We start from the raw sequence: 14,988 nt of genomic DNA on the forward strand, positions 1-14,988 counted from the left end.
TACATGGTATATGCAATGTATATAGATCTGCTATGTGGGTATTTCGGAGGATGGCCCGGGATTATTTCGGTAGTGGGGGGGAGGGGGGAAGTACCGGAAATTGGACCCATCTAGGATGCTGGTTGTACTATCTTACACGCTGGACCTTGGATCTTGGATGCTAGAGACCTAACTTATTGAAAACCATTTGTTGGTAAGTGGTGAAAAATTAAACAAACTGTTTTTAATTGGTAGGCATTTTGATCCTTTTCAAATTGCCTATTTTCACAGATGGAATAAAATGCAAAACTGACCTTCAAAGCTGTCCTTATTTACGTCTCCAATCGCTGACATAGCAGTTCCAAATCGCGCACCAGGTTTCTTGCTTCCATATATTTTCCTGGGACTATCAAGATTGCCCTGAAAGAAGTATCTTTAAATATGGTTACCAGTGGGGGGTTTATCTGTACCTCTCCTTTATTTTTGTAAAAGTAAACGCAACCCTCGTCCCACGTATCGGTGGTATACGTCGGCGCACCAACCAACAAATCAAAAATTCCCATCTGAGCACCAAGATCTGACGTAGCTATACCAAGTACGCTTCCTCCAAAGTACGACCCAAACTGCTCGCCAATGAATTTCTTGTGAACAATCAAATCTGAGTCTTCGTATTGCGGAAACTCGAACAACAACACCTACGAAAAACATTGGTGACAAATTCTTCACTTCCAGTTGCTTACCATTCCGTACAAATCTGCAGCTCTGGGCGATCCGGCAATAAACCAGAGATCGCTGTATTTCCGAACGAATCTACCCGAAGATACGCTATAACCTAGGTGGGAGTATTTCAAACCGTATTATAACATACCTATACTCACCGAAGTAAAAGTTGTCTTCTTCCAACGAGGAGATGTACACCGGATTGGGAACATTAAAGCTGTACAGGAGTTGTCTTTTGTGACGCTGGTGAGTATCTCTGCGTTGAATCTGCAAGTTGCTCGTATCTTGGAAGGCGACCTGCACGATTGAACCTCTCCAACCTAACACGCCCGGAGCTCCCAGGAGCAACCTGCGTTGCCTCTAAAATTGCTTTGACGACAAGCGGAAATTTAAATTGACGCTTACCGTCACGTAGTGCATGGCAAAACCGAGCTGACCCATTGCATAATAATACTTCACGACCTTTGCAAGTGTATAGCCTTGCTTGCCTAAAACATCAGCGATTGTTAATCGAGAGATTTGCGTCGAATGCGCGTACCAGCATTTAATAACGGCATGTAGCGTTCCCAATCCGCCGTGATGTTGGAGGAGGTGGTCATTCCGTAGCAAATTCCGTTTGCCAAGTAGTGCTGCCCGTATCTGTCGCTCCTGTCATTTTTCCATCTGGGGCTACATACCTACGGAAATTGGGGTAATAAGAGCCGCGCAACCCGTTTTGATTACCTACATATAAAGGATCGTCCACGTTATCTCCTCCCTCTACAGCGGCGCCCATCAGACCGTTGTCTTTTAAATCTTTGAAATTGTATCGGTTGTCACCAGATTTCACTTCGGTGTTGCCTGAATTAACGAAGATTATTTTAGAGACGTGGCGCGTTTGGCTCCCTTACCTTTCGATTCAATCACGTACTGCTGACATGATGACGAAGTGCCAATATCACATTTATAAAGAGCTCCTGGTACCCCTATTGAGTTGTGGACAGCGTAAGATGAATTTGAGTTCGGGGCGCCAACTATTACCCTGCAATGAAAAACCATTTTTTATTTTTAGATCGCTTTGCAGGTTTTAAAACTTTTTCGATTTCGCATTTCATTTAAATATATGGAAATTTACATTTGTACCGCTTCATAGGAAACGTGGACGTAAGTAGATCTGGCGATAAATGAAACGCTTTTGAAATTAAAACATGGGCTGGGTAGATACGATATTGTGTTACCAGTTCTATTAACTGATTTGACGGAGTCGTGGGATGACCTAAAAGGTATGTAGATGTGTGGCGAAAAAGTGCACTTAACGACTTCACGAGGTTCCGTTTCAGAACTTGACTTAAAATAGCCAACGAAGCAGAAAAGTCGGGCACTCTTAGTTTTACTTCGATATCGGAGGCTACAAAGTTGCCTCATACGATGACTTATGTAATAATACACAGGGTGTTCCATATCAAAGTCACATTTTTGTTATCATCTGAAAAATGCGATGTGGTTTTGTTTTTTTAAATGCAGATTTGAATTCATTGGAAAAATACGCAATTTTTATTTATATATATACTTGGAAAGAACCTATAAATACCAACGGTTATTAAAAAGCACAAAATTTCATAACAAACAAAATTTGCCGAGGAAAATGTAAAACACTGATTAATTCACAGTTTTTTTGGGACACCCTATATATCACCACAGGATATATTTTCCTACATTTTCCTTACTAGCTATGAAGTTAATTAACCAACTCTTACGTATATATAAGTAATAAATTATGGAAAACAATTTAATACTAAATAGCACACAATACAATAGATAGTGGCGCCATCGTGCTGTATTTGTGAACTAGTGCAAAATTCGGCCTGGCAACATCCCGAATCGGATTCAACACATTTTTTTACATCTAAAAAACCATGTGGCCAAAATGGCTCATAAAATGCCGTTAGAACTAATAAACAAAGTCGTTTTTCGATTTGGCCACTTAACTATTTCTGTGGGGTTTTGCATAGTTAGGTAGAGAATTTAAAAAACGCCCCCTATCAACTGTGTAAATTTTCTGCTTTCACTAAATGTACACAATTCGGAAACATTTCTATTCTGTACAATATTACCCATAGCACGGTTGCGTACTGATTTTTCGAGTCTAAAACCTTTAGGGACCGTATTTATAAGAACGTGATGGCCCACCCTAGAGCTGGAAGGGCCCCGCCAGTTACACATTTTCTTATAGATTTTGGCCTGTAGAAATCCGTAATCTCTTAACAGTTTGAAGATGGGGCCACTAGATCAAAAGTTACAGTCCCTTGAATTTTTTTTTATGAAATAGGATTAAAAAATGATAGCACGAAGAAGACTTACAGGAAGAAGGTGGTGTAACGGTAGGATTTAAATTTTTTTCTATTTTTAGAGAGTTGGGTGTAACGGGTGTGAATATTTTCAATTACACATAATGCTTTTTGGCCCGGACGTAAAGGAATGAAATTTTGTAATTAATTGTATATAATGTATATTAGGTTTTGTAAACGTATCATTTGTTGTAAGTTTAAATTTAGAATGGAGGGAATGTACTTTGGACGGACAAAGGTGTAAATGAGTAGCGGGGAGAGAGACAGTAAATTTTAGTCAGTGCGAATTAAGTCGTTGTGGAACTCGCATTGTAAGCGCAAGTTTTTAACGAAATACTAAATTATTAAAAAAAGGCGCCTAAAACTATTGTCGTTTTAGGACAATAATACCCAATCAATAAGTGTGAATTAAAGCGAGCTAATCGTATCACCATTTACCTGCAAATATAACAAGGTGGAAATTTCCTAGAAGGAGCAGTGACGATCTAAATAAAAATCAAGTTACTGGAGTCCATTTATTCGAGGAGACTGCAGCAGAGGGTTGCAGATTTCAAAGCACCAGGACGTGGCCATCAAGTTCAACAACTCCAGCTGAATCAAGAGACTTCATTCATAAGGTAAAAGACAATATTCCTTTATACTAATTTTTATCCAACGGCGTACGTATTTTAAAACTTGCGGTCATTTTGCATGGGAATTAATGACAATTTATTTACGAACTTCGAATTAACCCCGGAGACTGATAAGTCCTAAAGTATTTCAAACGCACACCGAATTATGACAATTTTGCGTAATTCCTCCAGGCATATTAGAGTATCAATTTCGGTAGTAATATCTTGCCCAAATTTTGATTACTATCTGTTGAAATTAATGAAGGACCTACGAAGATCAAAATGAACTTAATTATTCCCTATTATTTACCTGAGCGAGCTGGAAGTATAAAAGTATAATTAAGGTAAGTTCCGAAATACTTCACACCGACATCGACCCCGAGAAACGAAGGATAAGAAGAATATACACGGTGAATCATGGATAATTTGTAACCGTCCGTTACATGGGTAAAGTTAACATTTTTGTAACTTGGGGGGGGGGGGGGGGGGATTTCATATCACAAACAATTTACAGGTCTCGATTTTGGAATTCTCAAGTAATATTCGGCAGCCGTTACGGATTTGAAGTTTGTCTTTTCTGCGTCATTTGATTTCTATAACACATTGTTTTTTAATAGCTTTGGGATCAAATTTATTTAAAAAATCTAGAGTGTAAACTTCGCCACTATTTAAAAAAAACAGTTAGAAAGCCGTTAATGACAAAGTGTTACGGTATGCAGTAGAACCTCAATAATCCGAACACGCTGTAAATGTAACCTCGCTAATCCGAAAAAATTCGGGATGATCCGAATAAAAGTGCGAACGCTCCACAATTCGCTCACTAAAACGTACACACGCGCTGAGCGTTTTGATATTTATTTTATTAACAACCTCTGGTCCCAATTAGTTCGGATTAGCGAGGTTTTACTGGAAAACTGTTCGATTGCTTGCTATCTAAAAGAATGAAAAAGGTTTTCGCCGCAAGGCGCATTTTCCATGAATCGATCGGTACTTCCCGAAAGGGCATAATAATGGATTATTTCTGTGTACAATGAAAACAAGTTAAGGCAAATTTATAATATGCTTTAGATAAAAAAAAGTAAGCGTTGCGCAGTCGCACACCTGATTCAAATATGCGATATGTTTGCCTTTAGTAGAAGAACTTTTTATTAAAATATCAAAAAAATATCTCAATAAATAAGGAAATAGAAGAGTCGTGGAGGGAGCCTGGAAAGACACCACAACGAAAAAGTTTAAACTGGAGAAGTAAAGTCTCTTTTCGATTGTAAAACATAAATACCTATTGTTTTTTTTTCTTGTTCCGTTCCCGTGGGAATTTCGAATGGTGTTTCAGTAGGTACATCAGAAACCTTCGCGGGCATACGTAATTGATACGTTTGACCATCTAGTTTGTAGTCTCACTTTATGTGGACGATATGGATTCTTATAAATTAATTTTATTTTTCATGGAATTCTAATTAAAGGTCTCAACGAATGGAACCGTTTTCGTAAATTAAAAAAATTAATCGCCTTAGGTGAGTAATTGTAGCGCATTTGCCATGAATTGATCAGTACTACCCGAAAGGTCATTTAACGGATTATTTATATGTACAAAGGAAAATAAAATAATAAACTTGGCATTGCGCCATTTGTGCGTGCGCACACCTTAAAATGCGACCTGTTTGCCTTTTCTAGAAGAATTTTTAATTAAGATTTCAAAAAATGTTTCTATAAATAAGAAAGTTTACATTGCGCAGTTTGCGCACGCGCACAATCTGATTTTTGCAATATGCGATATGCTTGTCGTTATTAGAAACATCTGTGTTAAAATTTCAAAAAAATATCTATAAATAAGAAAGGAGATATTGCACTTGCGCAAATTAATTGCCAAGATTTTCATTATTATTTATGGACATAAAATTGGAAGCAATGGAATCCTTATGTCCTTTGGATGAATTGCTGCTATTATCGCCATCAGCTTGGGTGTTATTCAATTTTTAAAAAAACGTATCAATGTATTTGCAAAAAAAATGTCTATATGGACTTCTTGTTAAAAAAATAGGTGTGTGTTTTATATTCCGGTTTTGGTGTAGTGCATATAGAGTAGTGATATAAACCGTATAACGTGACGTGTTATCTTTCCGTATTTAAAGGATCCACCACTTCCACCATACACAATCACAATTAGACATCTCTGTCTCTGGAGACCAATCCTTGCCCAGGTTCAAAATCTGGCAAGCCTAGAACGAAAGCTATTTGAAAGTAGGAGGTGTGACAAAATGCTCGATAGCGATATACGGAAGGCGGGAAGGAAAGAGGCGAAAAAAAGACGTGTAGGTAATGTCTAATTTTGAAGGTATAAACAAAGTAATGAAGAAAATGGTCCTATTGGTCGTAAAGAACGGTAAACGGGTCTTTAAATGGGTCTTGAAGGTGGCGTGAGTTATTTTGAAGTTTTAAAAAGAAGCAAAAGAAGACGTAGAGTAGGTATCAGTAAGGAAAGTGTTCGTGAATATATTGTATCCTCTCGAGGGTAACATTTTGAGATGAAAGCTGGGTTGATTTTATCGTGGCAGGACTTTGAAACTAAAATTACTCCTGAGTGACGGGTACAATGTCGATACACAGGAAGAAGCAAAAACATTGTTGAGCCCTGGACCAATAGCGAAGATTGAAGAATGGGCGAACACTGAAGAAACTGTATTTTTATTAAGACAACAGAACTCGTAGTAGAGGTAGTAAGGACAGGGCTGCAATCTACTACTATTACCGGAGATATAATATTTTAAGGGCAGCATCATCGCATGTTATAGTTTTTCTCGAGATTGTTCCTAAAATAATTTTGATACCTAGGTATACCACAAAATCTTTTTGCCTATAACTTTTTATTCAGAGGTCCAATTGACAAAATACGAGACGTTTTGGAATCTACGAAGCTAAATTAATAGGAAAAAGTGTTTCCCCGAAAATTTTTGAGGTGAAAAACGAGGCAAAATTGAACACAATGACAGTATTCTGAGGATACAGCTTTTTGAAATCCTACCAACACGAAATAATATCATTTTCAAACTTGGCAACCCTCTATCTCATCATGCACTTGGAAAAGTTCCGGAGATAATAGCGCGATATCTGAGATGAGCTGCGGTATCAAGCGGAAACACTCGGTATCCCTGAAGGTATTCCATTACTTCCTAATAAGACTTACCTCGAAACGTCGCCCTTCTGCAGCAAAAGAGAATATCCAAAGTACTTCTCGCCACTACCGACGCTGATGAGATCAACGAAATTCAAGTCAAAATTGAAACTGTCACATACTCCGAGAATAATTAAAATTGCATACGCGCGTACAGACACCATGGCTGTAAAACTACAACTGAAAGAACGCAAAAAATAATTATTAAATTAAATATTCATCGTTATCCAAATAATTCAGTGGCGCGACCGTCTCCAGGATGGCAGCATACAGTCTGCGTGCGTAAGTGATGTGTACTTCAGGATGTTTTTATTTGATAAAAAAATCCGACTGATAAGATACAGTAATGATGATAAATGATTTATAATTTGACTCATCGGCTCGGTTTTGCCAAAGAGATAATTGTCGGATTTTAAGCACGCCACTGGTACTAACAATGAAATCACGCTTTCCCGCAAAGTGATTCATTAATGAGGGTGTAATTAGTCGGTATTTTTGAAATCGCGAATTTCCAAATAATTTTTGTCAAATAAAAGGAAACGGTTAACAACCTATTAGCGCAATTTGCGTTAAACGTTTTATGTACCGACAGGTAATTTTCCTCAATTTTTTGACTGATTTTTAGGCTTTAATTAGAAGAGAATTTTTATCTTCTTTGTCCAAGGTGGGAATCAGTTTAGGAGGTGTGATCATTTTATTATTCTTAACGTATGGGCTTGTACCATTACTCATTATTACACATCTAAATCAAATAAGTAATGAATAATACATACTTGCTCTGAATTTATTAAATATACTTGAGGTACAGTGTTACTGTTTATGGATTGTTGTAGCATTTAGACCCGCACTCCCAGACTCCAGAAGTAAGAGTTTGGTACTCTTGTGCAGAATCTGCAGATAAGACGCATTTTTTTAAATCGAAATATCTTAGTAGATGGTTGGGTTATAAGGGGAGGAGGCTCTTTACACACAAACATTTAAAGACTGGTCGTTTTTTAGTCGCCTGGTACGACACGCAGTGCCTTCTGCTGTTATTCTACTATCAGCCCCTATACGGGGGCATACATTTAGAAGACTACACTATCGAAATATCCATACAAATTTAATGAACATTTAAAAAAAATTGCAAAGAATAAACTACACTAGCGGGCTCCCGTTACATTTTTTTTAGAATCAAACGTATAGCTGGATGCAAAACTTGATACAACATACCACTTTCTTCCTAGACATGACGAAGAACAAAAAATTGATACTTCACAACTAAATATTAATAATATTCTAATTGTCCACTATCTGGTAATATCATTGTTAGGATACTAAAGAAATATGCTATTTTGCTCATGCATACCTGTCACCTTACTTTCTTTTAGCTTCCGCATGGACATTTATATGCATTATATTCAAACTAGAATTTGAAATTGCATTCTATAATTCGTTTCCGTTTGCATATTTCGCAGTGAATACCCACATAGCAGACCTATATACATTGCATATACCATTGTACGTTCCACGTGGGATATTGTATATCCATAGAATGTGCAAAAGTATGTCGCAAATGTCCGATGTATGTGCATGGGATATAAGTTGTATACATTCAGAATGGATGTTCTATAGAGATTCCTCTAACATTCGGGAAGTTTACTAGCGTCCATACCAGAGCTGGGCAGTATTCGATTTTGTAAATACTTTTTAGTATTCAAATCCTTTATTCAAATACTTTCACAAATATTTACTATAGTCAATTTCGAAAGAAAATTCAAAGGGCTGTAACTTTTGAACTAGTAGCCCAATCTTGAAACTGTTTGAAATTATGGATTCTACAGGCCACATTCTATAAGAAAATTTTTTATCCGGGTCGATCTGAGACAATTTTTTTTTCGGGGCTCAAAAAAAGGCAGTGTATAACCTTCCTTTTTTTGCCAAAAATCGACTACACCAAAATTTCTCGGGAAAACACTTTTTCTTATTAATTTGGGTGCGTAGAATCCAAATCAATTCGTACTTTTTCGATCAGACTTCTCAATCAAAAGTTATAGACTAGAAACCAATTTTGAAAAAAAATTCAAAGGGCTGTAACTTTTGAACTAGTAGCCCAATCTTGAAACTGTTTGAAATTATGGATTCTACAGGCCACATTCTATAAGAAAAATTTTTCCGGGTCGATCCGAGACAATTTTTTTTTCGGGGCTCAAAAAAAGGCAGTGTATAACCTTCCTTTTTTTGACAAAAATCTACTACACCAAAATTTCTCGGGAAAACACTTTTTCTTATTAATTTGGGTGCGTAGAATCCAAATCAATTCGTACTTTTTCGATCAGACTTCTTAATCAAAAGTTATAGACTAGAAACCAATTTCGAAAAAAAATTCAAAGGGCTGTAACTTTTGAACTAGTAGCCCAATCTTGGAACTGTTTGAAATTATGGATTCTACAGGCCACATTCTATAAGAAAAAATTTTTTCCGGGTCGATCTGAGACAATTTTTTTTTCGGGGCTCAAAAAAAGGCAGTGTATAACCTTCCTTTTTTACCAAAAATCGACTACACCAAAATTTCTCGGGAAACACTTTTTCTTATTAATTTTGGTGCGTAGAATCCAAAACAATTCGTACTTTTTCGATCAGACTTCTCAATCAAAAGTTATAGACTAGAAACCAATTTCGAAAAAAAATGCAAAAGGCTGTAACTTTTGAACTAGTAGCCCAATCTTGGAACTGTTTGAAATTATTACTTTTACTCCCCTTAAATTTGTATATAACAATAGAAATATAAAAAAAAGCTAACCCCATACAAAGTATAACTTGATTTTTTAAGTAGCATTAAGACTTTTATCTAGTATACTATTTTCGAATACATTCTAAAGTATTTGAATACTTATTTTTTAAAGTATTTGAATACTTTTCAATGTATTTGTATCTAGTATTCGCTTGTGCTGGACGTATAAGTATTTAGTATTCAAATACTTTTTGAAAGTATTCTGCCCAGCTCTGGTCTATACCTTCATAAATAAATTCTTTTCACGGAGTTTTTGTTTATGAAGTCTCTTAGTGTACAATTGAAAATGTGCTTAAGAAATTATTATTGTTTTATTTAACACTGTAGTCTTGAGTCATTTTGATCGTGTTCTTGTTCAAAAATCATTACTTTCACTGTCAAAATTAGACAAACAAACTCATTAACAACTCGCAGAATAACACTCCTGATTTTAGAAAAATGAGCTGTATTTGCAATAGCACCTTACTATCTTCATCGCCGTAATTCACAGAAAATGAGACGCTAACGTTTGTAACGTCGGTAATACAGAACACGCATGTATCAAATCCAAAACGCATATACATAACATATAATCCCATGTATATACCTACATAGCACATCCAAAATGTATATTTATAGAATTATCCATACTGAACATAAAATACATATGCCTATCCTATAATGAAGATACATAGTATATACATAAGATGGACAGGATATTCCCTGTACATTATGGATTTAAAATGTATATACATAAGATATCAAATGCTATGTGGGTAAGTGATGTTTCAATAGTAGGGTCAAGACCAAGGAGATATAGCATAGCATCCTTGGGTCAAGACAATTAGTTAATTAATATTGAAACGACTTTATGCGAAACAAAATTGCAGGTGATTAAAAGTTATAGTGCAAACTCCGGGTAAATACCCTCTATTTACCTACACGGAATAGTAATTGAAAATGTATCCCAATTCTAATTAAAACACCTGATAGTACAATTGATTATTATCAACGGCATCAAATGATACGGGCCCAGTGCCCCAGTCAAATACTAAAAGTTTCCCGTAGCCAACTTCCCCTACAACCACAATAAACTAAATTGGATAATTGTAAAGATGTGTCACGAATAAAACAATTATTCAAATTTTTTTACATAAAAGACGCTTCAGTTATGTATTCGGTTGCATATACTTGCACTTCGTCAGATTGACGCGATCGCCGAAAATGACGTGCAGATTTTTCCTGACGCTCGCATTTCTTGCAGTTTGCTTAGTTGCCTTACGCGAAGGCAGTCCGATCCATCAACGAAATAGACGCGAGACCAATACGAAAGCGAACAATGAAGAATTTGAAAAATTTTTCCTGAAGGCATCCAAATCCGTACCACGAATTGGAAGAAGAGGATCTTCGGTATGTTCATCTTTAGTGATTCTTATTTTGGCACGTTTTTCAAACTTGTAGAACGACTTTTACCCAATGGACGAGGAAAAGTTTTCATTCTTTAGATATCCATTCGTTCATCAACCCAAACGGTCGATGGGAAAGGGGATTGACGGTAAGTCGCTTGGTCAAAATGAAATCTCAAAATTTACTTTTAGCGTCAATTTGGGCGGATATCGATACCATATTTGAGTTTAATCCACAATTACCGAGGATATTGGAGTATTTATCCAGTCTTCCACGCGACCGCCCGCAGTACGATGCTTTACATGCCAAGTTAAAAAGTCCACCCCTCGATGGAAGAAAGGAGCTTCTGGAATATAGACTTCAAGAAGAAGTATAAACGAATCCCAGAGAATCGGGAGGGAAGGGTGTACTTATCTCACATGTTCTGCGTTATTAGTTGAAGTTCATTTATTTCATTGTAGCGTAGGTACACACGTTGTACGTTAATAAACAATTTAATTATTTTATGAACTTAGCTCCTGCACCGTTCGAATTCGCACTGACAGGTCTTTGGTTCGCGTTATTTAAATCAACAAGTTAAACCGTCCCCAAGGATTGCGGTAATTCTTCTGAAGGCCCTCAATTAATAATTATTGTCTTAATACGGACACGTACAAAACATTGAACGTAAATGTATTATTTACTTGACAATAACTTAAATTGAATTATACGCGTTCAGGATGTGCTTCACCGTAAAATTACAAAAAAGTGGAAAACGGGGCGTAATTTGGGATGGAGCGATATAGCAAGTAATGAGTAAAGTGTTATTATGCGTGGGCTGCCATATTATTATTGACCCACAAGGTTCGTTTATGATTTATATTTGGCTCGCTGTTAGATGACAACATAAACATAGAAAAACTCCAATTTCATGAAATTTGCACCAACTTAGCACTACCGGGGTTCAAAATTACCACTGCGCAAGTTAGGGTGCAAAAACACATCACTGTTCTATGGAAGTGTAGCGTATATGCCAGAAAACCTGATAAACATAGGTGCGCCGTGATAGATTAGTCATCGGCGATCAAGAACGAAGGCGGATGTAACGAGAACATTCTAGAATAGTCGGATGCGTTCGAGATCTTCCGAAAAAGAAGCCCGTTTGCTACATCAGCCAATCGAATTGCGTGTCAGTGAGTTCCAATTTCGACGCCGCAGTAATAAATAGTTTATTATGTGTAGTCTTGAGTGATAAATACTATTTTATAGCTGTTATCAATCAATTCATTGCGTTACAGAATTGTATTACAGAAATTACTTTTGAATGTACAGTGTCCCATTTTTACGGTGTCAATACGCCTTGTAAATTTTTATCTGTTTCGATGTCATTTTTTAACCTCTGCATGGCAACCTATTCACTACCTATTTGGCTTTTTGGCAATGTTGCTAAATTATGAATTTTTTCCCATCCCACTTCGATAAATTGTAGAGACCTTGATATTAAACTGTTTTTTTGATCAATAATGTTAATCTGAATAACACTAGCGAATCTGTGTTATCTTGGAAATTGCATATATGTACCTTTATATTCATTTGACCGTGGGGTAATTATGAGAGTGAAAATATACGAATACCGCTAGGAGATTATCCATATCCAAAACAGTATATAATATTATTAATAAAATTGATGTACTTTGGGACACATATCTGTAGAAAGACCAACTGTAATTATATCTGGTAATACCTGCAGATCAATGTGTTATATTTATGCCACTGAAACATAGATAAAGAATACCATACAAATGCGTAATTGCCTAACCAATCCATTCTATATTATACTCTAATAAAGGCATCTACTATCAGCACGAGTGTTTGAGACATAATTAAAATAGATGCCCTGCCTTATAAAACCGAGAATGCAGGTAATTATAGTTTAAGTTGTTAGCGAGAAAATGGATAGCTACTAGATCAAAAGTTACAGCCCTTTGAATATTCTTTCGAAATTGGTTTCTAGTCTATAACTTTTGATTGAGAAGTCTGAATAAATGGCAGTTCAAAATGTACGGAGTCTTGCAAGATCTGTAGAGCAATTGTAGTTTAAAGGCCCGGTTTTTGAATAGATAATTTAAATACAACAAGTACTAGTGCGCCATCTCTATGGCAATCGATACACTTTCTAATCAATTATAGTTTTAGAAGTCTAGTTGAGATGTCGCCACGTACGCACCTTCTTTTAAAATTTTATTTGAATTTATGCGATTAATAGCAGCGTTGCACTTATTATTCCTTAAATGCAGTGCCGTTTTTAAGTTTTTCGGGTCCTGGGCCATTCGTTCGTGGAGGCCCTCCTTACCCTCAATAAAAACGGCAGATTGGGGAGATTCAAACGTATCCCTAATTTGAATATGGGCATCGATATTTGTGTAGCCTGGTTTGTAGGCAACACATCATGCTCAATGAACAGAAAACATTTATTTTTGCAATTTGTAACTTCTTATGCATAGGAGTTTATTTAAAGCCCTTGGAAGAACAATTTCAATAACAGATACATTAAACTGAACCGTTTACAACAACTTTCACACGAAGATCGCACAAACAACAAATTTTTTCGTGATTGCAAACTGCGTAACACTTTTGCCTTATTTCGCTGCCAATTTCACTACCGTTTCTATAACCGTAGTTCTATCAAATAAACTCTAGGCTCAATTCTTTAAGAAATAGCTTCGCACCATCGCCAGCTGCTGCAATCATGTAATCGTTCCGATTTTAACCTTGAGAAGTTTGAATTGCATTAGAATGGGTTTTCTGCGAGTTCTCCACGGTGTCCTCCTGTTTTGGTTACAAAGCATTTCCCTTTTCAATTTGTGTTGTCTGAATTGAATGCTAATGTTTCTCATCCATCGAGAACTACGTCTTCGATTGCACGACCCAGAGCGAACAGTATCATATTCCGCAAAGGTTGAGTCTGCCGCTTTCCTGTCACTCCCAGTAGCCAGTTCCCTAATTTAAACCTGTAAGCGAGAAAGGAATGATAACAAAGTTTAATTTTTGACTGTAAACAAACATTCATTATGCATTTGAGGTTAAAACTTCATATATCTATGGTTTTTTATCCAGCGCTCTGACATCTAACGTTAGTTTCATAAAGTACAATAAAAATAAAGTGTGGCGACATCTTTGAGGTGTAAGTTCCAACTAAAATAATGGTGGTATTAAGTTTCCTGCATTTAGCGATAAAATGTTAGTCCCCAATAATAAAGACAGATGTCAGCATAATGTATTCTGCTTTGATTATTTCAAATATTAACCAAAAACTCCGGCAAGGCTATAAACATTTTGGGATTTGTGCCTTTCGCAGTCAAAGGAGTAAACCACGTAACTCGAAAATTAAACAGTTCGCTCCTGTATTATAGCCTATTCCTTTGCGTCATAGCGTTTTTGGAATGCCAAAGGACAGGGCGGGTAAACGGACGGCCGTCCGTATACCTCTTCGGTATACCTATAGGTAGGTACCTAGATTTTTGACGATTTTAATAAAGTAAATTCGCCATACACGAGTTAAATCGTCATAAGAGTACAACGCAATAAATAAGAATTTTAAATCGGTGATCATTTTAAAGACTTGAAAGTTAAGTTTAATGTGAGTTAGGTTAGATACAAGATTTGTAAAAATTTAAAACACCCAAACTAATCTGAACTAACCTAACTACGACTCTAACCTAACCTTCAATCAACTCCTTGAACATTATCATGATACCAGATTTTTGACCTAACCTAACTAGCACGCTAACCTAACCTCACTTAAATTTTATTTTAACCTTCTATCTCCCCGCACATTATATTCTCCTGATACCAGATTTCTGAGCTAACCTAACTAGCCCGCTAACCTAACCTCACTTAAATTTTATTTTAACCTTCGATCTCCTCGCACATTATATTCTCCTGATACCAGATTTCTGAGCTAACCTAACTAGCACGCTAACCTAAACTCACTTAAATTTTATTTTAACCTTCGATCTCCTCGCACATTATATTCTCCTG

General features: G+C 36.4%; 2 protein-coding genes across 2 annotated transcripts; one reads left to right on the forward strand and one right to left on the reverse strand.

The window, feature by feature from the left end:
• Nucleotides 1–264: 264 nt before the first annotated feature.
• On the reverse strand, nt 265–7,082 carry LOC116159385 (integrin alpha-PS4-like). The gene is made up of 9 exons (XM_031472355.1): nt 6,822–7,082; nt 1,590–1,720; nt 1,427–1,539; nt 1,238–1,376; nt 1,105–1,187; nt 858–1,059; nt 720–811; nt 450–674; nt 265–399 (listed from the first exon to the last, which is right to left on the reverse strand). The coding sequence occupies exons 1-9, from the start codon at nt 6,971–6,973 to the stop codon at nt 265–267; spliced, it is 1,272 nt and encodes a 423-aa protein (XP_031328215.1). The 5' UTR covers nt 6,974–7,082.
• A 3,618-nt stretch (nt 7,083–10,700) lies between these two features.
• LOC116160175 lies at nt 10,701–11,471 on the forward strand. The gene is made up of 3 exons (XM_031473312.1): nt 10,701–10,971; nt 11,023–11,116; nt 11,160–11,471. Exons 1-3 carry the CDS (start codon nt 10,786–10,788, stop codon nt 11,342–11,344), a joined length of 465 nt encoding a protein of 154 aa, XP_031329172.1. The 5' UTR covers nt 10,701–10,785; the 3' UTR covers nt 11,345–11,471.
• Nucleotides 11,472–14,988: the final 3,517 nt, after the last annotated feature.

The sequence above is a fragment of the Photinus pyralis genome, unplaced genomic scaffold, assembly GCF_008802855.1.
Source record: "Photinus pyralis isolate 1611_PpyrPB1 unplaced genomic scaffold, Ppyr1.3 Ppyr1.4_LG1, whole genome shotgun sequence".
Lineage (NCBI taxonomy): Eukaryota > Metazoa > Arthropoda > Insecta > Coleoptera > Lampyridae > Photinus > Photinus pyralis.